Source organism: Abrus precatorius, unplaced genomic scaffold (assembly GCF_003935025.1).
Source record: "Abrus precatorius isolate BTA unplaced genomic scaffold, Abrus_2018 Scaffold11, whole genome shotgun sequence".
Classification (NCBI taxonomy): Eukaryota; Viridiplantae; Streptophyta; class Magnoliopsida; order Fabales; family Fabaceae; genus Abrus; species Abrus precatorius.
The window spans coordinates 17,376,470-17,399,082 of record NW_020874303.1 but is presented as its reverse complement, the minus strand read 5'-3'; the positions used below and the strand labels follow the sequence as shown (position 1 = coordinate 17,399,082).

The 22,613-nt window shown below is 36.8% G+C and overlaps 4 protein-coding genes and 1 non-coding gene across 6 annotated transcripts; 4 read left to right on the top strand and 1 right to left on the bottom strand.

The window, feature by feature from the left end:
- Window positions 1-2,085: 2,085 nt before the first annotated feature.
- TRNAS-AGA lies at window positions 2,086-2,167 on the top strand. Its single transcript has one exon. It is a non-coding gene; the product is annotated as a tRNA-Ser (tRNA).
- Window positions 2,168-2,270: 103 nt separating this feature from the next.
- Window positions 2,271-4,099, top strand: LOC113856132 (pentatricopeptide repeat-containing protein At5g61800). The gene has a single exon (XM_027487816.1). It carries the CDS (start codon window positions 2,290-2,292, stop codon window positions 3,721-3,723), a length of 1,434 nt encoding a protein of 477 aa, XP_027343617.1. The 5' UTR covers window positions 2,271-2,289; the 3' UTR covers window positions 3,724-4,099.
- On the top strand, window positions 3,520-5,076 carry LOC113856133. Its single transcript, XM_027487817.1, has 2 exons — window positions 3,520-4,372; window positions 4,463-5,076. Exons 1-2 carry the CDS (start codon window positions 4,355-4,357, stop codon window positions 4,949-4,951), a joined length of 507 nt encoding a protein of 168 aa, XP_027343618.1. The 5' UTR covers window positions 3,520-4,354; the 3' UTR covers window positions 4,952-5,076.
- A 2,660-nt stretch (window positions 5,077-7,736) lies between these two features.
- On the top strand, window positions 7,737-13,537 carry LOC113853727 (calnexin homolog). The gene is made up of 6 exons (XM_027484296.1): window positions 7,737-7,930; window positions 8,046-8,115; window positions 11,167-12,293; window positions 12,422-12,493; window positions 12,595-12,708; window positions 12,833-13,537. The coding sequence occupies exons 1-6, from the start codon at window positions 7,826-7,828 to the stop codon at window positions 12,962-12,964; spliced, it is 1,620 nt and encodes a 539-aa protein (XP_027340097.1). The 5' UTR covers window positions 7,737-7,825; the 3' UTR covers window positions 12,965-13,537.
- Window positions 13,538-14,707: 1,170 nt separating this feature from the next.
- LOC113853535 (ribonuclease TUDOR 1) lies at window positions 14,708-22,390 on the bottom strand. Of its 2 annotated transcripts, XM_027483943.1 has the most exons (17): window positions 22,193-22,390; window positions 21,778-21,943; window positions 21,543-21,617; window positions 21,319-21,432; window positions 21,127-21,231; window positions 20,368-20,574; window positions 20,076-20,291; window positions 19,892-19,999; window positions 19,275-19,445; window positions 18,984-19,181; window positions 18,544-18,906; window positions 18,232-18,462; window positions 17,956-18,144; window positions 17,797-17,871; window positions 17,514-17,708; window positions 16,744-17,121; window positions 14,708-16,620 (listed from the first exon to the last, which is right to left on the bottom strand). In XM_027483943.1, the coding sequence occupies exons 2-17, from the start codon at window positions 21,934-21,936 to the stop codon at window positions 16,432-16,434; spliced, it is 2,973 nt and encodes a 990-aa protein (XP_027339744.1). In that variant the 5' UTR covers window positions 21,937-21,943; window positions 22,193-22,390; the 3' UTR covers window positions 14,708-16,431. The 2 variants fall into 2 exon arrangements, with proteins under 2 accessions (XP_027339744.1, XP_027339745.1); XM_027483944.1 differs by lacking the exon at window positions 19,892-19,999 and having other exon boundaries at window positions 22,193-22,292.
- Window positions 22,391-22,613: the final 223 nt, after the last annotated feature.

The following is a 22,613-nucleotide window of genomic DNA, read 5'->3' as shown; positions in this document are numbered from 1 at the left end:
GTTGATTGGCTTCTTAGCAGAAGCATCTATTGGACTATATTTATATAGAAGGTTTCATTCAAAATGACAAGTCTAAAGAATGGACAGAAAGATAAACATAACAGTAAATGAGCCCCATAGGCCATAGCAACAAAAACAAACATAACTAGCTTAGTCACCAGTGCAGGTGCAGCTTCGTGAATTGAACCTGGAAGAAAGGCTTTGCCTTCCCTTAGCCTTTATGAATTGCCTTTCAAAACTTCTCTCGTCAAAAGGAGAGAAGCATAGTATTCAAGAACTTAACTTAGTTGTCATCTTCATCTTCACTTTCTTCTTTCTCCATACTGGGATGTTTACTTGGCTTGGCTAGTAGATTAGATCATGGGTGGTTTCTTATTTCCCTTACATTCAACCATATATAACCACTCCAAAGGCACATATACTTAGGAGGATTACCTTCAAATTCCAACATATTAGGGAATAGAAAAAGCAGACAAAAGAGAACAGATAAGCATAGGCATAAAATAAAATAATAAACTACATTCCAGTCTTTCAAAATTATTCTGTTATAGAGTATAGACACACAGGCACACACAAATGCATGAGAATATTATTGTTCTTCTGCTTTGGACAATTTGTCAAAATATTCCATAGAGCATTGTTATGCCACGTGGGCAAGACCGACAAGGAAGGGAAAATAAAAGATTAAGGATGGGGAGGAAGGGTTTGAAAAACAGGTAAAATGAAGTGAATAAATGGTATAATAATAAAAAGGTGGTTAAAGTAATTATAGGGACAAAACAGCCAAGTGTAAAGAGAGAAGAAGGTTGTAGATAAGCACTTACATATTTTATAAATGTGCCACAATGGGCTGGCACCACCCAATTCGTACGCATGGGCAGAGAATGCTTTCTGAGAGGATATGTGCCCAAATCACATTGGCACTAACAATTCCTTAGTGGGATTTCTAAATTCGGTAACGAGTGTACTATAATTAAAGCCAATACTCTACTTTTTATTTTTTGTTTTTTTTATTAGGGAGCTTCTTCATAAAACAGCATAAGGATTAACAGGTATTGTTCAATTTAGCCTATCTGCGAATCCCACATCCTTTCCCTGCTCACAGGAATAGCAATTATTGGAACCCCTCATAATAAAATAATTCAGCATAGGTGGTCACTTCCTTCTCCTTGACAGGGGTACTTTTAAGCCTACTTTGGCTAGATCTTTACAGACTAATCCCGGGCTCGTTCTTTGAGTCTATACTTTGCTTTTGACTTTTGAGTATTGGTGGTTGTTGCTAATGAAAGCTTTTAGAAAGTGCCTCGAAGAAAATACTTGGCTTTGATTTTTTGCTTCACATACACAAAATGTTGCCTTCACCTTGTAAATCAGCTTGGTGTTGGTGATGTTTTCCGCACTTTTGTACAAGGCTGAGGATTTACCATGACCAAGAAATCAAACACAAATTTGTACAAGAATGAGAACAATTCTTTTCTCCTCTTACTTTGTTTAGCTCTCGAGAACTTCATACCACACACATTCTTAGAGCAAGTATGATGCAAACTCTAAATAATGTCACTATCTGATTTAAAGAAGTTGTTTGTTTATTTTAGTGAAAAAGTTTTTCTTTATTACTATAGAAGTAGTAATGTTAATTACACACAAAGTATAATTATCATAAATAATTGATAATATTATTTTTAGACCATAAATATATATTTTATAAAGTATAATTTTGATTGAGTCTTAGATATTCACACATAGTATGATTAACTCGGTTAACAAAACATTTTATTTTATACATACAAGACTTAAATTTGAAATCTTATTTAAGAAAATACAAACATGTATTACTTTAAATTAAAAACTGGCTAATAGTATTAAATTAATGATAATAAAAAAGGACGGGGAGCAATAAAAGAAAAAGAAAAAGAAATGTAAATGATAAAAATATATTAATATAAAAATTATGCATGAAAAATATTTAGCAAAAATAACATACGGTACAACCCACAAATTTTTTTTTGTCCAGTGTATGAAAATAAATCCGAATAAGAAAAACTAAAATTAGAATTTTTGTTTATTAGTTATAAAATAATCTATGAGGACGTGCCGGAGTGGTTATCGGGCATGACTAGAAATCATGTGGGCTCTGCCCGCGCAGGTTCGAATCCTGCCGTTCACGTGTTTTAATTGTCATTTTAAAATGTTCCCAAATAGTATCTTCTTTATAACAGCGAGTAGTATCTTCTTTAACGTGGCCCAATGCTTCGGAGTAGCTTGAAACTAACAAAGCAATGCAAATCGATGAGCCAACTACAGCAAGTGCACGGCCACACAATCACCAGCGGTGTCTTACCCCTCTACACCCTCCCAATCTTAAACAACATCCTCTTCACCCTCACTTCTTTGCTCACTTCCCCTAACACCACAAAAACAACAACCTACGCACTCTCGCTCTTCCATTCCATCCCAAACCCAACCACATTCACCTTCAACACCCTCATCAGAATCCACACTCTCCTCTCTCTCCCTCTCCATGCTCTCCACCTCTTCTCCTCTCTCCGCCGCCTCTCTCTCCCCCTTGACTTCCACACCTTCCCCTTTGTCCTCAAAGCCACTGCCCAACTCCCTTCCCTTCCTCTCGCTCTCTCTCTCCACTCCCAAGCCTTCAAGTTCGGATTTTTAACCCATTTCTTCACGCTCAACTCCCTCATTCACCTCTACTCCGTTCACGACCGTGTCCACGATGCCCACAAGCTCTTTTGCGAGAGTTCCTACAAGGATGTTGTCTCCTACAATGCCATGATTAATGGGTTTGTTAAAACTCGCCAGATTTCGCGCGCGCGTCAACTGTTCGACGAAATGCCCCTGCGAGATGAGGTGTCTTGGAGCTCCATGATAGCGGGTTATCGACACGTGAGACTGTGTAATGAAGCCATTGTGCTTTTCAATGAGATGATGGGTTTAGAGGTTAAGCCGGGTAATATAGCGTTGGTGTCGGTTCTCTCTGCTTGTGCTCAGTTGGGGGAGTTGGAACAGGGTAGGGTCGTTCATGATTACATTCAAAGAAATGGGATTCGAATTGATGCGTTTTTGGCAACTGGGTTGGTGGATTTGTATGCAAAGTGTGGGTGTCTTGAGACTGCAAGGGATGTATTTGAGTCGAGTGTTAATAAAGATGTGTTTACGTGGAATGCAATGCTTGTTGGGTTTGCAATTCATGGGAAAGGTTCGGTTTTGTTGCAGTATTTCTCTAGAATGATTGCGGAGAGGGTTCAGCCTGATGGGGTGAGTTTCTTGGGTGTGTTGGTGGGGTGTAGCCATGCGGGTTTGGTTCATGAAGCTCGAAGGGTTTTCAGCGAGATGGAAAGTCTATATGGGATTCCTCGTGAGGCCAAGCATTATGGGTGCATGGCTGATATGTTGGCGAGGGCTGGGTTGATTGAAGAAGCGGTGGAGATCATAAGAGGGATGCCAAACGGGGGTGATGTGTTTGCGTGGGGTGGGTTGCTTGGTGGATGTAGGATACATGGGAATGTTGATATTGCAAAGAAAGCAGCGCAGCAAGTGATGGAGATAAAGCCTGAAGATGGTGGGGTTTATTCTGTCATGGCTAATATATATGCACACACCGAACAATGGGATGATTTAGTGAAGATTAGGAAGTCACTGGGGGCTAACAGAAGGGCCACGAAGATCACTGGTCGTAGTTTGATTAGACTGAATAATGTTACCTAGCTAGATGCCGATCATATTGCTAAAGGCGGCGCAAATCAATTTTTAACTTCTAACACCGAAGACCATGACTGTATAGATCAATCGGTTCTTCGCATAGATTTAATTGTAGCTAATTGTTCTTTTTCTACAGTTTATTATCAACAACTTGCATAAAGAAAATATTACTTGAACAGCTGAGAAAGAACACTTTTAAGTGTCTTTTTGTAATAGAGATGTAGTTTTAAAATGGGTATATATAAAAAAAGTATTTCTCTCTGCAAAATAATGTTTATATTTCCCGGCCAATTAAGTATAGTTGAAGAATTAATTTAACTATTCATTCCATATCAAATTTCTAAGTTAGACTATCACAAATTTACCCAATCCCTTGTTGAGACTATACAAACAGTGCGTGGCACTTCCAGAGGCTTCTATGGATATCGTGTCAATTGTAGATAGTGACAAGTGTCCTATCGCTTCGTCATTCTGCTACGTGGCTCCGGAACCTTCTTCCTCGCCCGAGACTCATATCGCTTTCTGTACGAACCACAATCCATCAGACTATATAAGCACGGTACCAGAAATTCTGCGACAACAACTGCATTAAGCAACGAACACGAATTGCTACATACCTAGAGATACTCTTGCCAATATGGTTTTCAAGCCTACGGTACGATTTCATTCTGGGTATTATATTATAATGTTTTGATCTTATTATTAAATGAAATAATACTAATTAAGTTGTATGGTATTGGAACAGACGGGTAATTGGTTAGCAATGCTAAGGAACGGTTTCGGAGGGTCTAAGGTTGCATACACAACCTCAACAGCGCCGAAGATGAAAGCGTATGCTCCTGCGGCCGATTACGGTAACGTTAATCAGCAATACCAACAACATGGGAAGTCAGCGAAAGGGGACTTCGTGTCGGTCTACGTGGCAATTGGGATGATTACTTTGTCGACAGGGTTAGGGCTTCACACTGCGTGGCAACAGCTGTGGAATTCCCCAACCGTGCGTGTGAAGAAGCAAAGGAGAGAGACTCTTCCCGAAGTGGTGGAGCCTGAACACGTGGCAGAGGAGTCTGAAAAGTTCGTTAAGAAATCGTTCTTTAGGAAAGTGGCGCACGTGCAAGAGCGTAGCTACCCTGATCACCACCATATCCCTAATTCCGTTCGTAAAGATGCTTATGCTAATACCCCTCGCATCGAGACTCTTAAGTCCGTTGGGGTTGATCCCTCCCACGTGTGACTCAATAGTCATAGATCTCTCTTGTATGTTGCTTTGTGCCTTTTAATATTTAGTTTTGTGTTAAAACTGCTCTATGATGTACATTTTGTACAATAAAGTAAATGTAAATTACTCTGTTAGCAATCTCATAAGGAACAATGTTTGGCTAGTTATTTACGCCTCAACAAGTTTGAATTGCATGGGTGATGGGTCAATCGCGACAACATAGGCAGGCTTTGAGGATAGCCCAAGACGGGAACGGCCTGTCTCTACGTGCCATGGTATCCATATTTTGCTTTCCAATTCGCCACCTCTCTTTCCACCAATGTCCTATCCTGAGACACTAACCTCCCATGCTTTGATGTTTACGTCCAATAATTTTTCCTCTGAATGGGATGCTAAGAACAGTGCCAAATCTTAACTGTGGCCGTTGGAGAAATATTTGAAAATCTGATCGTAGTTTACCTGGGTTAACTTCCGACCGAAGATAAATATAGCACTTTTACAGTCATCATGTGCAATAAAAATTATATGATAAATAAATTACAAATAACAAGGTTAATTTGGCTGCCAAAAACAAAGTCATTCCAGTACAAGGTTATATTTGAAATTTGCAAGGTATATAGCTTCCTACTCTAGTAAAGCGTACATGAGGATCCTATTAAAAAAAATGGACCAAATAAGACATGCCTGATCAAGGAAAAAATTATTGTGTGGTTTGCAACCATCAAGTGTCTATGGTCTCAACCAATTATTATGCAGCACATAGTCATAATTCAATTAAAAAAAATTAAAATTTTCTGTTTTTCACAGGAGGATTAGTCAGAACTATACATATGTGGTCCTAAAATACATAGTAGTTCAGGGGCAGCACAAGAAATTGCTTTAGTTTTTGAGTAGTTCCAATGTTGGATATCCACGAGGGTTCTGCTTCTAGTTGACGCGGAGCTTTCAAAGAAGTTTGGTTGTGTAAGTAAAGTTGCATTTTAAGTTACTTACAAATTTTGCTAATATAAGGCTCGAGTACCCTGCATCTAAACTATATTGCTTTGTGTCTCTTCATACAGGTTCTAATACAAAAATTTTGGAAATTAAACGTCTTCTGAACTCTCTCCCTCAATACTCATTACTCAATAGACAGAATTTCTATAAGGTATTCTTTCATAAGAAGATCTTGGGGGTTGAGGGTTTGAAAGACGTTTAGTTTTTTTTCCAGAATTTATGTAAAACTAAAAGGCTTGGAGGAAGTAGAAGTGAATTCAAAGTTTTATTTTCGTGAACTACATGGCCAAACTTGTCTCTGGTTTAGTGATTTTGGCTTATTCTTGGGCTTACTCTTTCACCACATATGCTTAATTGAAGGCCTCATGAGATGCATGATGTTGTTCTTGTGCAGGTATATATGGCCTCAATATTTCAATGCAATATTTCGTTGCACACTACCTACCGAATGTATAAAATTTAAAACAATTTTGCTTTTATTCTCCATATATGCATGCATTCATGCGTGGACTTGGATGCACGCAACAACATATTCGATAAGGAAATGCATGCTAACGCATTTGGTTAATGAGTAGGACATCTCTTTCACACAAAAACACCACACTTTGTACAATGTTCAATTATTTTTATTATTTTAGACAACTCAACTAACATTATACTTGAACTCAACAACTGCAAAAAAGGTTCTTGAATAAATTTCATAACCTGCCACACCAAATTTATGCAGCAATCAAAAGTAACATACAATTGATAAAAGTATGGTGAAGAGATAGAAGGAGTGACTAACCAAAAGTTAAAAAGCAACCAATTTTATGACGTAGAAAATTTGAGATGTTCTTTAATGGTTAATCGATATTATTAGTATTGTTAGTTGTTTTTTTCACGAGGCATTACTCATAAAGTTAGTTTAATATATGATAAAAGTAATTGTGAGACTCACCAGAGTTGAAAAGAAATTAATGCTCACTCTACCTATCGATGTTATGATGTGAAAATTTTGAGATGCTCTTCGATGGTTAATTGGTATTATTAAAATTATTATTCAGTTAATTTTTCGTGAGCAATTATTGATAATTTTACTCTTAATTTCATATATAATGAAAGTATCATGGGCTCACAAAAAGTTGAAAAGTGACTAATATGCGCTCTAACAACTGGTACTATAATGTAAAAATTTTGAAATGTTCTCCAATAGTTAACTACTGCTATTATAATTGTTATTTCAGTTGTTTTTTCATGAGAAATTAAAGTAATTTTTAATGTCTTAAAATGTGATTTCACCACTATTTTTCTAATGATGATATATCTTTAGATTTTATTTATATTTTTTATTTAAATAAAAATGCATTTATAATATAAAAAAGTATTGAATTACTTTACATTGCAAGTGTTTTTTATTTTTTAAAATCATAAAAAAAATATTCTCCTTTAAAACTAATTTGCTCAAGTATTCAAGTATGTATTAAGAAGCTAAACAATTTTTTAATTGAGCTTATTTATTATAAATAAATTTTTATCCAAACTTATTACTTTCTTATATTATTCTAAGTTATAGGCATAAGTTCATAACACACCGAGGAATATTTAAAAAAGAAAAAAAAATTTGAAGTAAAAATTGTAAAATTGATTATCTTATAAGGTTGGAGTTTGAAACGGTGTAGCAGTGCAGAGCACGGGAGTGATGCTAAACGACAACGTGGCAAGATATAACTGGGCACTGTCACGTAGCACGTAATATGATTGGTTGAAACAGCTCGAAGGCCTTACGGAGATCTATAAGTGCTTTCGTTTCCGAAAAAAAGTGATATTTAAACACTCTGTAGAATATATAAGAATTAGAATTGGAAAATATTGTTTCATTTCAGGGTTAGGGTTTCACTGTAACTGTGCAAAATGGGAGAACGAAAGCGACTCCCTCTGGGGATCTTTGCGGTGCTCCTCTTGATTTCTACCTCTTCATTCCAGCTTCTCTACGCTTCCGATGATGCCGATGACGCGGTAATTATCTTTTGTTTTTTATTCGCTTCTATTTTTGTTTATGTGCGTTGGATTATTGGATCTTCGTTTTTGTGAGGTTGTAATTGACGAATTGTTGTATGTGGATTTGTTTTAGATCTTCTACGAGTCATTTGACGAGACTTTTGAAGGCCGTTGGATTGTGTCTCAGAAAGATGACTACAATGGTAACTACTACCGACTCAGTTATTTCGTTTGAATTGTTTGTGTTGTGATGAATATGCGTTGTTTTTTTTAGACGCTATTCTTATATTGTTAAGTTTTAAAGCGAATTTCTCACACACATACACTCTGCTCACTCACTCGCACACACAGTAGATGATGTCGCTCAACTTATCACAAACTACTCCAAAATCGTAATATTGTACAGAAAATGCATTGTGGAATCCAAGGAGAAAAAGAACTAAAAGCGTTTATGGTTGGATGAAATTGAATGATAATCTTTCTGTATCTATGATTTTAGACGAGCAAAACCAATCCGGAAAAGTGTAGTTGTAGTGGTGGATGCTAATAGTAGGAACAGTAGTCATAAGGGTCTGATAATGGAGTGCATAACTGAACTCTGGTTAATGAGTTAAAGGCTTTCAACTGCTAAAAAAATACGGAAATATTGACATCATCCCTGGGCTGTTTAAGGAAGTGAAAACGAAAAATATTGTAAAAGAAAGTATATATCGTTTTTATATTTCTGATGTGATATAAATTTTATTTACTACTTAATGTTTTACCGCATTTTGATATTTATATCAGTCCTTCCTAAGGGCTTAATTTAACCTATCCAATAAATTAAAGGTATTTTGATATGAATATTGCTTTCTTTTCCAATAATTACTTTGCTTTTCGTAACCAATATCTTTTGGTATTTTTATGCATAGGTTAGCATTTATCCTAGTGTCTTGAGGGCACTGGATAAAAGATAGAATATTTTATTAAGAAAGAGTTATTATATCAAAATAAATAAATGGTGTTTGCTGTGATACTGGTAAACTTGAGAGGGTATTCTATACCCTCTTTAGATTAATGGTTGTGATTCCTTTAATATCTTAAAAATGACAGGGTGTTAATGTCTTTTCTAACTGTATTACTAACTCTATTATCAATCTATATAAAATTAATGGTTAGAATTGTTCCACGTGTAAGAGAGGTACTAAACTCTCTCACTTACCCAGGTACCATAGATTTCACCTAAATTAAAATTGATGTTTGCTTATAGAATGTTGTCAAATAACTGTTATGGCGTATGGTGGCGAACCATAATGGGAATTGGTGGCAGTTTTCAAGCTTTCCGTTATGGGCATGACATTTTTTTGGCGGCGCACCATAACGGGAATTGGTGGCAGTTTTCAAGCTTTCTGTTACGAGCATGACGTTTTTTTGTGGCAGCTTCCATAACGGGAATTGGTGGCAGTTTTTAAGTTTTCTGCTACGGGTATGATGTTTTTGGTGACGATGCCCGTTACTGCCACATGTGATGCTAGTAACGGCAGCTATGGCAGAAAAATGATGTTTTTTACAAAAAAAATGGGTTGGGCTGTGGACCCAACTTCAGAGAAAGAACCCACGAGCCAAACCTTAATATCCATTGCAACTCGTCTTCACCTCTCTTTTCATCTCTCTTCTTCGACCTGTCTAGATCTTGTTTTGTTCTTTTTGTGCAACCTTTCATTCTTTGCTCTTCTCATGTTTTTCTGATGAATGTTGCTGCATCTCTGGCGACAACTACACATCTCTGCAGTTGCTCTGCCATTTCCAACAACTCCGTTTTTTTCTGTAGCCTTTTCTTTTTTTGTTCTTCTCTCTCCTTTTTTCAGTTTTTCTTTATTTTACTCATTTTAGGCTTTTCCTCTCCCATGTCTCTTTTTTTCTCTATTTTTCCATAAATAATTTCTCTCTTTATTTCAGCTTTCCTTAAGATGGCTCAACAAGAATCTTCATCAAATTTCTCTCTTTATTTTGTATTGAATTATGTTTTATGCTACTTATGTTTTGAGTTAATTCCTTTTTATTATTTCTTGTTACTTATAATTTTTTTAATATATTCTATTATAGCTACCATGGCGGCTACCATAAATTTATAGCAATTTTTTTCGTTTCTGCCATGACCTATCATCCGCTGATGATGACCTTGGCTTATACTATTAATAACAAAATTGCGCAATTACTCTTAACTCCTCTTGTATCAATGTTTAGTACAACCATACCTTAAGGGAGGTGAATGAAAGGTGAATAGTTTAATGGAAGCAAAATGAGAAGTTTTTATTAAAAGAATTTTGTGAAAAAGGAGGCCATTTACTACCTTTATTTCTAAATAATGGAAGCATTTAATATGCATGAGAATGGTGTAAAGACCCCTAAAAATAATAACAAGAGTCCTACTAATGAGTGTGGAAGGACACTAATAAAAGGGTATTTAGTACATTTTATTAAATGTTTTTAATTACTTAAAAAAGGAAAATATTGAATTATAGTGTGTTTTTATAATAATAAAACTTTTTAACGAGTATGTTTTACTTTACTTTTGCTTCACTAAACAGTGCCATTAGATAGTACCGTAATAGTACCAGTTAGCATTTTTTCCTAGTAATAATGAGGGTTTAGAGTTGCATGACCGCTTTAAAAAAATCAAATGATTTTAATTTTGACCAATTGCGGTGGGATCTATTGAATATTTGTCCTGTGTGTGTATGTGTGTATCCTAAGACATGCTTTTAGAGTACTTCTATTACCTCGGAACTTATTGCATCTTTTCTGAATGTTATGGCAGTCATTGACTTTAGCTCGTTTGATGATTATGAAAATATGAGTTGACTACACATATGGTGGTTGTCCAACCATACCATATAGAAATCAATAAATCATATAAAATTGACAGGGGGTACTTTTATATGATGAAACATTGGAATCTGTGTTTCACTTATTTGTCTCCTTAGATTTTCATATATTCACCTTGTCCTTAATATGTTATTTTGGAGAATTTTTGCCTCTTTCATGGGTCAGTTTATTGGTTCCCGTGCTAGTGAGGTGCATAAATGAAGTAATTGGATGAAGTGGATAGATGTTTTATTTTTCTTTTTTTTGCTGGGGCAGTGAAAACATAAAGGTTTGAGTCTTACACCTTTTCCAGACTATGCAAATTCCACTCCTCTTCTAGTAGCTTGGTAGATAATATATTCATGCAAACTTTTATATAATATTTTATCTGTCTGTATGGATTCTAGGTATTTGGAAACATGCTAAGAGTGAGGGGCATGATGATTATGGGCTTCTTGTCAGTGAGAAAGCAAGGAAGTATGCTATAGTTAAAGAACTTGATGAGAACGTGAATCTCAAGGCTGAAACAGTTGTTCTTCAGTTTGAAACTCGCCTTCAGAATGGCCTTGAATGTGGTGGTGCATATATAAAATATCTTCGTCCACAGGAGGCTGGATGGAAACCCAAGGAATTTGACAATGAATCTCCATATTCTATCATGTTTGGTCCTGATAAGTGTGGTGCAACGAACAAAGTACACTTCATTTTCAAGCACAAGAATCCCAAGAGTGGGGAGTATGTTGAACACCATCTCAAGTATCCCCCTTCTGTTCCATCTGACAAACTATCTCATGTGTACACTGCCATTTTAAAGCCTGACAATGAGTTGGAAATTTTGATTGATGGGGAACAGAAGAAAAAGGGGAATTTCTTATCTGCCGAGGATTTTGAGCCTCCTCTTATCCCTCCCAAGACAATCCCAGATCCTGATGATAAGAAACCTGAAGACTGGGATGAGAGAGAGAAAATTCCAGACCCAAGTGCAGTAAAGCCAGATGACTGGGATGAGGATGCACCCTTAGAAATTGTTGATGAAGAAGCTGAGAAACCTGAAGGATGGTTAGATGATGAACCTGAGGAGATAGATGATCCAGAGGCAACCAAACCAGAAGATTGGGACGATGAAGAAGATGGTGAATGGGAAGCCCCAAAGATTGATAACCCAAAATGTGAAGCAGCCCCTGGATGTGGGGAGTGGAAGAGGCCAATGAAGAGGAATCCGGCTTATAAAGGAAAGTGGCATGCACCACTTATTGAAAATCCTGCTTATAAGGGTATCTGGAAGCCTCGGGATATTCCAAACCCTGACTACTTCGAACTTGAAAAACCTGATTTTGAACCTATTGCTGCTATTGGTATTGAGATTTGGACAATGCAAGATGGCATATTGTTTGACAATATCTTGATAGCTAAAGATGACAGAATTGCTGCGTCATATCGGGAGACTACATGGAAGCCCAAGTTTACCATTGAGAAGGAAAAGCAGAAGGAAGAAGATTTAGATGCAGGATCAAGTGGTCTTGCTGGCTTCCAGGTAACGTTATTATGCCTTTTTACCTCCCCTACCCCCAATTTTAGATTTTCCACTTTCATCTCTCTATTTTTACTTTCCAGCGTCATGTCTTGCAGTCCTCATGCCTGTAATTTTACTTGTCCTTTCAGAAGAAGATATTTGACTTGTTATACAAGATCGCAGACATTCCCTTCCTGAGTGCCTACAAGCTTAAAATTTACGTAAGTGATAAAAATAAAAATATGTCTATTCCCACGGAACCTTACGACATGTAATATTTATTTCACTTGTTGGCATATTACTCGAATTATATCCTCTGCAGGATCTAATTGAGAAGGGTGAAAAGCAGCCAAATCTCACTGTTGGAATTCTTGTAGCCGTTGTGGTTATCTTCTTGACTATTTTCTTCAGGCTCTTATTTGGTGGGAAGAAGCCCGTAAGTAGTGGAACAATATTTTTCCCGTGAAATTTATCTCACTGATATTCTTTTATATTCTCGTCCCTGGTAATTTGCTTAGGACTCTTATGTTCATCTCTGGACTATGTCTCTTATTGTTCAGGCAAGGGTGGAGAAGACAAACGTTGAACCCGCAGAAACTGTCACTAACCAAAGCAGTGTTGAGAATGAAGAAAAAGAGGAATCATCTGCCGCTGCCCCTCCACGTCGGAGGACAACAAGGCGAGATAATTGAAATGATTGAAACTTGCAGGGGCGGCCGATAAAGAACATTACCGCACATAAATTTTGAGCATAGTTGGACATTAGGCCAATTTCAGTAGTAGCACTTGGTTGTTATTTTTCTCCTTCGCCTTTTTAGAAAGATGGTGGTATGCACGAGTGTAAATCAGATATTTTGCGTCCTGCTGGTGGTGGCTTTGGAAACTCGAGTATTTTAAGCTAAATGAGGTTGTACGATTATTTTTCCTGGTTTTTTTTTTCCAGTAGTGTAGCACAGAAATCAATTCACCTAAGCTATATTCTCGTCGTTAAACTAAATCCCGATTGAATCATGAGTTATATGCGTGATTCTACATAAAGAATAGGTGGGCAACCTACAGCAGTCAGTCAAGTCAGTCCATACTTCACTATTAATTAACTTTTGAAAATGTTATGTATGACTAGATTTACTTTCAACTGTGCACGTCAATCATTTATAAGTGGTGCGAAGTTTATTTTGAGAGTAGAACATTTACCTTAAAACATGTTTACATCTTTTGAATATTTATAAATGTTAAATTTTATTATAGAAAGAGTATTATTACATTAACATATATAAAGTTTCTAGAAAAGAGTAGCCAAATATTTTTATCGTAGAAGTAATTGATTAGGCAATAATTTTTTTTTTCTATTTTGTATATAATCTATTAGCAACCAAAATTGTGTTTGAGATTAATTGTAGAATGAACACTTGAAATAATTCAAATTTTAATTGCGAAGGAGAAATACCTCAAAAATGAAAAGATCTCAAATCTCACGTACCAATAATGAAAAATGTTTATAGGTGGGGGAGTGAAAGAACCCCAAGCAAAGGAGAAATAGGTGTGGAAGAGAAACATTTTGAGCTGGTAAAATGTTAATAATTTTTTCTCTCTCCAAAATTAATAACATATGGCTAAGAGGGAGTGGCACGTAAGACATCACTATATTATTATTATTATTAGAGATAAAAGTAATTGAAGTGAAATACGTGTCCTGCTTATCCATTAAGTAAGACAAAAGCTATCCCATTTGTCTTGCTAAATAAAAAAGGCAATAAAATCAAATTAATTGCATCAACAAATAAGAATATGTGGTCGTACTATTCTAGACTACCTGATCAGCCCAAAAAACATAATCTAACAAGCGCCAAATTATGTTTCTCTAGTACAATTTTGTATCTATTCCAACGTAGTCACTTTTATGATACCACAAATTTATCCTCATCCTTGAGTTTCAAAATATTAAAAAATAAACATCATTTGAAATTTTATCAAACTATCAATATAATAATAAAATTAATAAGACCATTAACAGGTTAAAAACAATAACAATTAAGTTCAATTGAAGCAATTTAAGAAAAAATAATTGTCAGGCAGAAGGCTCCATCATCGCATGAAACGGTGACATGCAAGAAAGTCGAATGTGCAAAATTGTCGAAACGGTAGCAATAATCTTTTACGTTCAACGAACGATTCTCAATTTACACAAGTCTTTAATCCTATTGCAAACATATAATAATTAATGCAAGTGCTGGAGGGAAATGATCTTTTTTCACGCAATAGCTATCCCTAAAGGAAAAAGAATCCCCCAAAATGATATTACACTTAAAATGAACAGCGATGTACTTAATTTTATTTAATTTAAAATGCATAATAATTTTGATCCATTAAAATTTAAGAGTTGATATATCTGCATTTGTTTGACCTATAAACGAAATTATTCCAAATAGAATTGAGCATAATAATATTAAGTGCAGTAGTTTGTGAACCACACTTTCTAATAAAAAATAAGTTGAAGGTTTTAGTAAAAAAGAATTATTATTTTTATTAAAAATAGTATAAATGTAGGTTAATACATAAATACTAGCAAGACATCTCAACTATCTTAAATTTTTATAACTACGAAAAAGTGAATTAGAAAGTGTGTTCCTGCTACCAGTGAATTTATCTTAAATTTGAATGTCAATTTTTTTTGGGTCCACGAATGTCCAGTTATTCTAGGTTTATGATTCAACGATATGTCTTTCTTTCCTGCATTTGACCTTGTCTCTCAAGTCTCAATTAAAGAAAGCTCTGCAAAATTAGAACACAACTTGAAGCCAAAAACAGAAGAGATACGATGTCAATCCTCTAGTTAAAACATTCTTTGATTTTAAGTGCCATTAAACTTTTCATCTATGAATATTTGATGGGAGAAAAAAAAAAGGTCAATCCTGAAGATATAGGTTTTCTTTCTCATGAGCCTAGAACGCCAGTGACGTTGGGATTGTTCACACCTTTACTGTCTTGTACAAAGGAGAAAGGATATGAATGAAGACCCTTTTCATTTTAAATGTCATAAAATTATTCTAAAGAAAATGCTGCCGAGTAAAAGTCAATCGGACTACTTAGCTCGTTTCAGCCTCCAAGTTTTATCAAATCGGGATAAATAAAAAGTCATTTTTTATCCATACAACATATTAACTCAGTTGACCAGATTAGTCCAAATCTAACAAAAGAAAAGGCCAAATGCGTGGGAGAAATACTTAAAAGTAATTCAAACCTAAAATTTAAGGGGTATAATCAGACCACCTTGGTCGATCCAACAACCATTTTGCCACCTCTCCTCGAGTACAAAATCAAATTTCGGATTGCACATGTCGAAAAACGTAATTGGTTGTTAAAAAACCATTTGATTTGAAAAGAAGTGCAAGGAGATAACAAGGGCATAGATAGGTTACCGGTTATGAAAATGTCACCCAAAGCAATTATCCCATGAAAACACCTCCATCATTTTCTAGGACTCCAAAATGGATACATACTTGATGATTCCACTGATACCCCAAGTGCCTATTATATCTATTTTAGTATTTCTGCGGCCAAATATCTTTACCATGAAAATAATCACTATCGAAATTCAACTAGAAAACCAACCGCCGAAAGAGAAAGAAAAGGGAAAGGCAATTTATTAAAAGGATTAGGTTTTAATTTCATTGGTAGAGTAAAACTATTTTTATTTATTATCCAACCATGATTGCTACATTAATAAAAAATAGTTTGACTAATAAGTACCAACAAACTCTTCATGACGTAACAAGACAAGATTAAAATGATTATGTAAAAAATAATATTCTGACAATGAATTGAACTTTTAACTATTCTAAGAAGACCCCCAAAAAAATCTCAAGTTCAACTACGCTAAATTATAAAACATCTCTGCTGTCCCGATTTTTTATGTGTATATATATGTGTAAAAATACACCTGCCATATGCATCTTTTATTATAACATCCGTATAAAAAATTGTCTCCTCAACCTCACAACAAAATTTAAAACAAGAAAAAGAAAACAAAAACTGACTAAGGATTAAATACGGCATTCTTTCCCTCCCTACATTGAAGTAAAATGTTCTTGCCTATAACTTCACTGATTTTCTTTGATGATGTCTATATTATAATTTACCTCCCCTCATAGAAATACACTCACCTCCGGCCACCGGCCTTTCTAGCAGGAGGAGCAGTGTCCTCATCATCTGACTGGATATCTCCATACTGCCACATTCCACGCCTACTGGTCCGAGCTTCTCCCTGGAACATCTCCAAATTTTCAAGGGCCTCTTGTTTTTCTTTTCTGTCCCGCCTATTTCTTTTTTCTAACCTTGCAAGTCCTTCCTGGAAATTTTCACAAAGAAAACAAAATCAGATATGTATGCATGGTAGGCAAAACAGATGCACATACTCAAACTATATGCCACTGAAAGCAATTCAACCAAAGGGGTGAGTAGCAATAAAAACCTTTAGCATGGCAGCATTAACACTGATCTCAGAATCCACAGCAACTAGAGTTACGGCCAGAACTGTCCCAGTACCCTGCCCTTTCATTTTTCCTCCGGATGTATCCCTCTCCTCCACCTTGGCCCTGAACTCCTGTCCACTGTTTAGAGTTTGTTCGCTCAAATACTCAGCTGCTTCTTGGCCAAAGTCCTCGTCCAAGTTTGGAACCTTCACATATGCAAGGCTGCACAATTGGGCAAGACCAGGAGCAGTAGATACAGATGGATCAAGTGGCCGTAGTTGACTGTAAGGTACTTCTTCTTGATTTCCATAATCAAGGTAGAATACTTCAAACATGTCCTTAGGAGATTCAACTTGTCCTCGTGGTCCATTGACTATCTGCACGATTCCATACCCATTCCATGAAGTTAGAGTGAACACAGACTAGGTGACACGAGTGATACTCCAACTACTTTCCATCTCATCAACTCTATTCATAATATATAACATTGAGAAAAGGAAATATCTGACTATATAAAGTCATGCCTCAAATTCAGGCAGGAGAAAAAAAAATCTAAAAGATTGTGCTCAAGATAAAATATTGTTTGATGAGATGAAGACACAGCAGTAATTTTGTGCGTTTAAAACTCTACTAGTTGGCTTTGACTAAAGGAAAAGAGGTTTCCATGACTTGAGAGGTGCAATACTTCTCAGCAATTAAATGCCAAATGTTTTCATCCATTGCCTGTCAATGTCTTCAGCCTATTACAGAACTAAAATTAAGAACTTACCATTGCTCGATACCAAGATTTATCTGCACCGAAAAGACAAAGGACTGTGTCACCCTTCTTAGGATTGAAAGCTCCAAGCAGAGGAGCTTCTTGAAGGTTCAAAAAAGAAAGCTGTTGCTGAATGGATGCTATCCTTTGATCCCCAACAGGCTGGACATAGAATTTACCCCCTCCCAGGACTTCTGTTACCATTACCTAAAAACATATATACATGTATGGGGCAAATCAATCAGCATTTTGAATACCAAAAGAAATGCCATTTATGAAACAGTATGCTAAGCACCTTGAGCACTTCTTGTTTGTTTTCTACGGGTGCACCATTAGATACTTCCTCCCCTTCAACAAAATTTTCCCAGATCTGCAATACAAATCACTTTAGAACAGGAAACAGGAAACGAACAGGGGTAATGTCAAGCATGGTTTGGGACCTCGTCCTCCTTACTTTCAGCTTCTGCCTCTTGGCAGATTGTTCAGCTTGCTCCAGAAGTTGAAAATCAGGAATTCTGTCACTGCCAAAGGAGGTTTGAAGTTTTGCAAGACCAGCTTCAAGTAGTGTAATTGCCATATTTGTCCTTGACTCCCATAAGGAACCCAAGAAAGTTCCAGTTCTATCAACAGTTTCTACCTCAATCTGAAAATTATAAGTAAAATACATTTAACTAAGAAAAAAATAATTAACATGAAGAAATTTTCAGTTTGCAGAGGAACACCTAAGTACCTCAACATCTCTCTGCATTATCTTTCGCCTCATTAGTGCAATTGCTTCATCAGAATATGGCTCATCTCGACCAGGACATCTGACACCAGAAAAAGAGAAAGCAATACTGCAAGTTTCTTTTGGAATTAACAATTTAAAACGATGGCCACTGAGGACATATTCCACAACAGCAGGGATTTTTCTACTTCGGTGCAGGAAAGGCAAGAAATCTTTGGCTTTCTTTGCTGATGCCTAAAATGAATCAAAAGGGGAAAATTTTTAAGAATACTTAAGATTAAAGGTAAAATTTAGTCCAATCATCAATTTTCTCACTGTGGTCAAGTCGGTTATATGCATGACGGGAGGATCCTTGGCAGAGTGAATCCCTTTTCTTCCAGAAATAGCTCGTGATTCAGCAGCAAGAAGAGCATCATAGTAGTTTGATCTCTCTTCAAAGTCACGATGTCTAATGACAGTTCCAAAGCCACGGCCAACCACCAGTTCAGCAACATTCATCCCTGTTTGCTGACTTCCAGCAGGTGGAACAGATGAAGGGGCATCATCACCTTCAGCCTTAACAGTGGAGAGTAGGAATACCGATCCAAAGTCCATTGCTCTAGCTTCAGGAGCTGTTGATGAAACTGCAGATCCATCTGCTGGACCAACCTTTCTAGAATATTCCATTTGAACATTCACCTAGAACAGGGGTAATCGGTTAATTATAACTATTCTGCAATGATATCAATATAAGCCATTATATTGTATGTTCATACTTGACGACCAATGAGGCGTGTTCTCAAGAACTCCTTTGCTTCACGAGCATAAGGAGCTGGCTTTTCATCTCTACGAGGATTGCCCATTTTTGGACACCTAATACTTGAAAGGTTGACTCGCCGTTCTGCCGATGGACTGCCATATGGAATTGAATCATCAGCAACAATGATGCAATCTCCACTAACAACCTCAACCACCTGGAAAAAGAGGAGTCCAAATATTCTAGACTTATATGACTTAAGATTGAATTTATTTGGGATAAATAAACTAATGATTTGGAAAAAATTTACCTTTCCTGTAAAATTCTGGTCATGTATTGCCTTTGAGTTTGTAGCTGGTGGTACATAGTTTGTCCAAATCTTTAACCTGTTTTTCTTTGCCTGAAGCTCTGAGGTCTTCAGCTTCCGCTTTGCCTCCTCTTCCATCATATTTGCACTCCATTCAACATATTTGGCAAAACCCTGTATGATTGAAGAAATCAAAATGACAGATTTTCGGGATAGTTTAAGTGGAATATCATCAGATTAAGAGACATGGGACAAACACTCAAATTCCCTCCAGAAAACTTTAATTCATATCCCTTAAGCACAATTACCAAAGCTCATGGATGAGAAACCAAGGAAAGAGACTCCAACTAAAATGTCAGGCAATAGAGTGTGTGAACACGTGTGTTGGCTTATTACATTAAATATATATGTCAATCACAGAGACCCAGATCCAATTATGGAACCCCCCCCCCCTCCCTCAAAGGAAGTATGCAAGATGCTACCGGCCTGTTGCTAATTCACATAAGCCAATGTAGTCATGCAAAAGTGGAAAATCATTGCAGGAAATATTACAAGTCCAACAAGAATAGAGTTTAACAAACTAAACCATGGTAATATCACTGCACAAGTGAAGCACACACATTTTCCACAAGCTCCAATGCCAGGTCTTTTGCTGAGTCACCATCAGGATAATACACTGACCCAATCAAATTGCTGAACTTATCAACACCTTCCAAGACAATTCGAACCTACATACCCACATGGTATTCAGAAAACATGCAGAATGAAAATAAGCAATATAAATTACAGAAGCAGATTACTCACATCTCGACTCAATACTCTCATCTCAGTGAAGAATTTAGCTTCAGGTGCAAAAGGATCAGCCGCAGTTTCAGTAGACGCTGATGCTGATGCTGCAAGTCTTTGGGCAGATGTAAGTGGGGCACGAGGTTCCCCAGGAACATCTCCATTAGTTTCATCAGCTGTCACCTCTGATTCAACAACAATTTCCGATGCAGCTCTTCTTCCCATTAGTGGGGCCTAATTTAATGGAAAAACAATTATTTGCATGTTTAAAAAGGGAAGCAATGTTAGCAACAGCATTTATGATATATACCTGAATTCCAGCAACAAAAACTTGGACAAACTGAAACTCGGGGAGCAGATACACTCGCAGGGTACTGCCATCGCGAACCTGCTCAACAATTCCTTCCATAGGTCTGCCCTTGTTTGCAGCTAATAAACCCATAGCATCTAAGTTGCTAGGGTCACCAATGGCCGATGGTGGTAGATTTCTGATGGATGCCTCCGCAGCACCAGGAACCTGTATTCAGCCACAAAATCATATATAGTTCACTCATGACAGATTTCTTTATTAGAATTGATAGGGGCAGGAATTAAACTTTTCCATTTTATTTATTTTCTTTCACACTACAGCATTGTCCTGTCAGGTCATTTTGAATGGAAGTGTATGAAGCTATTTATATAATATATTGGATGACACTGACAAAGCAAAACCTTGTTCTGTAATTAAAACTTATTTTGTATGGTAACAATAAAATACTCATTTCCACAATATGCAGGTGATTTACATGCAACATACAATTAAGTCACCGTTGAGATAACATCTGCAGTTAAGGAAACACTTTACATCAGCAAAGACAACAAACAGAGACCATGCCAGTTTCAAGTACACAAAGATGCCATAAGAGATAGGGGCTTGCATGTAATTTTAAGAATTGCAACTAACACATTCCTCGTTTGTTGTAACTAATGCACACCTTGTTCACCATGACAGTTTTTATAATTGCTTGTTATGCTATTTAACTGCCTAGAGCCTAACAGTCCAACACTAAAAGATGAAACTCAAACAAACCTTGCTCCAACGACCAAGGCCTTCTTGTTTAGCTTGTTCTTCCAAGCGTAACAATTCTGAAAGGTAAGGACTTGCTTCTCCCTTCTGTTGCCCCTGCTCTCTTATCTGCACCAACAAAACCACAATAACACAATTCAGCAAAGCAGAAATATTCAAACATGGCACATCCACTCAGAAACACACGCATTCAACCTTTGCCCATCCTGCAGAAACAACCAGCATTGCAACATTCTTATCCCCAATAAAAACAGTGCCAAAGTCACGGTTTATCGATGGCACGCTGTAATCAACCCTGAAGGTCACCTCCTGCTCCAATCACAATTATCACATACCAGGTAAGAGACTTAAGAGTGCTTTTATCTTAAATAAACAGCAGACTACCAGAGTAACAAAATCAGAGACTGCAGTCTGCTTACCTTCCCTATACAGAGCTTCCTTAGAAACTCTCTACTTTCCCACGCAAACGGCTCATCTACACCACCTCTGCGTGCCTAGCAAAATTTTCAAACAAAGAACTTAATTCTAAACACCTCCGCAGCAGCAACCTTGATTTCCAAATTGGAATACAAAAACCATCATACCACAACATTAACCCAACACAATTTTCAACATTCAGCTAGAGCAAGACATGAATGAATTAAGCAAAATTACCAGTCTAGGAGCAATCAGAGATGATAAAGTGATGGTTTTCTCAGGTAAGGGACCAGGCTTGGAGGTGGACATGGCCATGATGACCAAGCAATCCCCTGAAGTAACAGCTTTCACCCTTCCTCTGTACCATCCCGTGGCTCCAGTCGCTGTTGACGCCATTCGCGATCTGATATCAACACACAGAGAGATTCAAACAACGAAACTTTTCTTTCAATCTATCATACATTTATGATAGATCCACAAGCAGAAAACACACATGCATTAACAAAGCAACGAAAATCCAACAAGTGCACGAAGAGAAACCAGAATTGAGATCGGAAGACAGAAAAAGAAAACGATGAAATTGAGGAAATGAATAGTGAAACTGAAGATCTGCGATAATAAGAAGATTGGTAAGTGATAAAAGAATAAAAACCTTTTCAGAGGAGACGAGGATTCGGCGGCGGTGGTTCACGATTCAGGAGAGAGAAACATATAAAGAGAGAACAATGGTTTGGTTGTTATATAAATGGCAACGGCAACGGTGGAAGAGAGTTCAATTTTACAAGTTGGAAGTGAAGGTTTAGTGTAGCCCTCTATTCTGGTAAAATTACGGAAACTGCCACAATGCACTTCCGTTCTCCCAGTTAATGACATTCTTAATTGTACATTTTTTTTTTCCTTTTCTTTTTAAAACAAAATGGGCAAATAATACTACTGGTGACTGGTTTGCCGCTCCTTATACTATTCTACCCGACAAGAGTAACTGACTCGCTTTTGACGCTTATTCTGTTCTCTTGGTGTGTTTTTATGGCGGCATTGGGGTCATAACTTGCAAGTTTTGGAGCTTTGTATAA

Bases quoted from the DNA above. Each gene is read 5' to 3' on its own strand.
- LOC113856132 (XM_027487816.1), top strand. From the start codon at position 2,290: ATGAGCCAACTACAGCAAGTGCACGGCCACACAATCACCAGCGGTGTC.
- LOC113853727 (XM_027484296.1), top strand. From the start codon at position 7,826: ATGGGAGAACGAAAGCGACTCCCTCTGGGGATCTTTGCGGTGCTCCTC. The intron at 12,294-12,421 runs GTAACGTTATTA...TTGTCCTTTCAG, and splicing joins GTGGTCTTGCTGGCTTCCAG to AAGAAGATATTTGACTTGTT. The intron at 12,494-12,594 runs GTAAGTGATAAA...TATCCTCTGCAG, and splicing joins CCTACAAGCTTAAAATTTAC to GATCTAATTGAGAAGGGTGA.
- LOC113853535 (XM_027483943.1), bottom strand. From the start codon at position 21,936: ATGGCGTCAACAGCGACTGGAGCCACGGGATGGTACAGAGGAAGGGTG. The intron at 19,446-19,891 runs GTGTGTGCTTCA...TCAATCATACAG, and splicing joins CATTGGAGCTTGTGGAAAAT to GGTTTTGCCAAATATGTTGA. The intron at 18,907-18,983 runs GTATGAACATAC...CCCCTGTTCTAG, and splicing joins CACGCCTCATTGGTCGTCAA to GTGAATGTTCAAATGGAATA.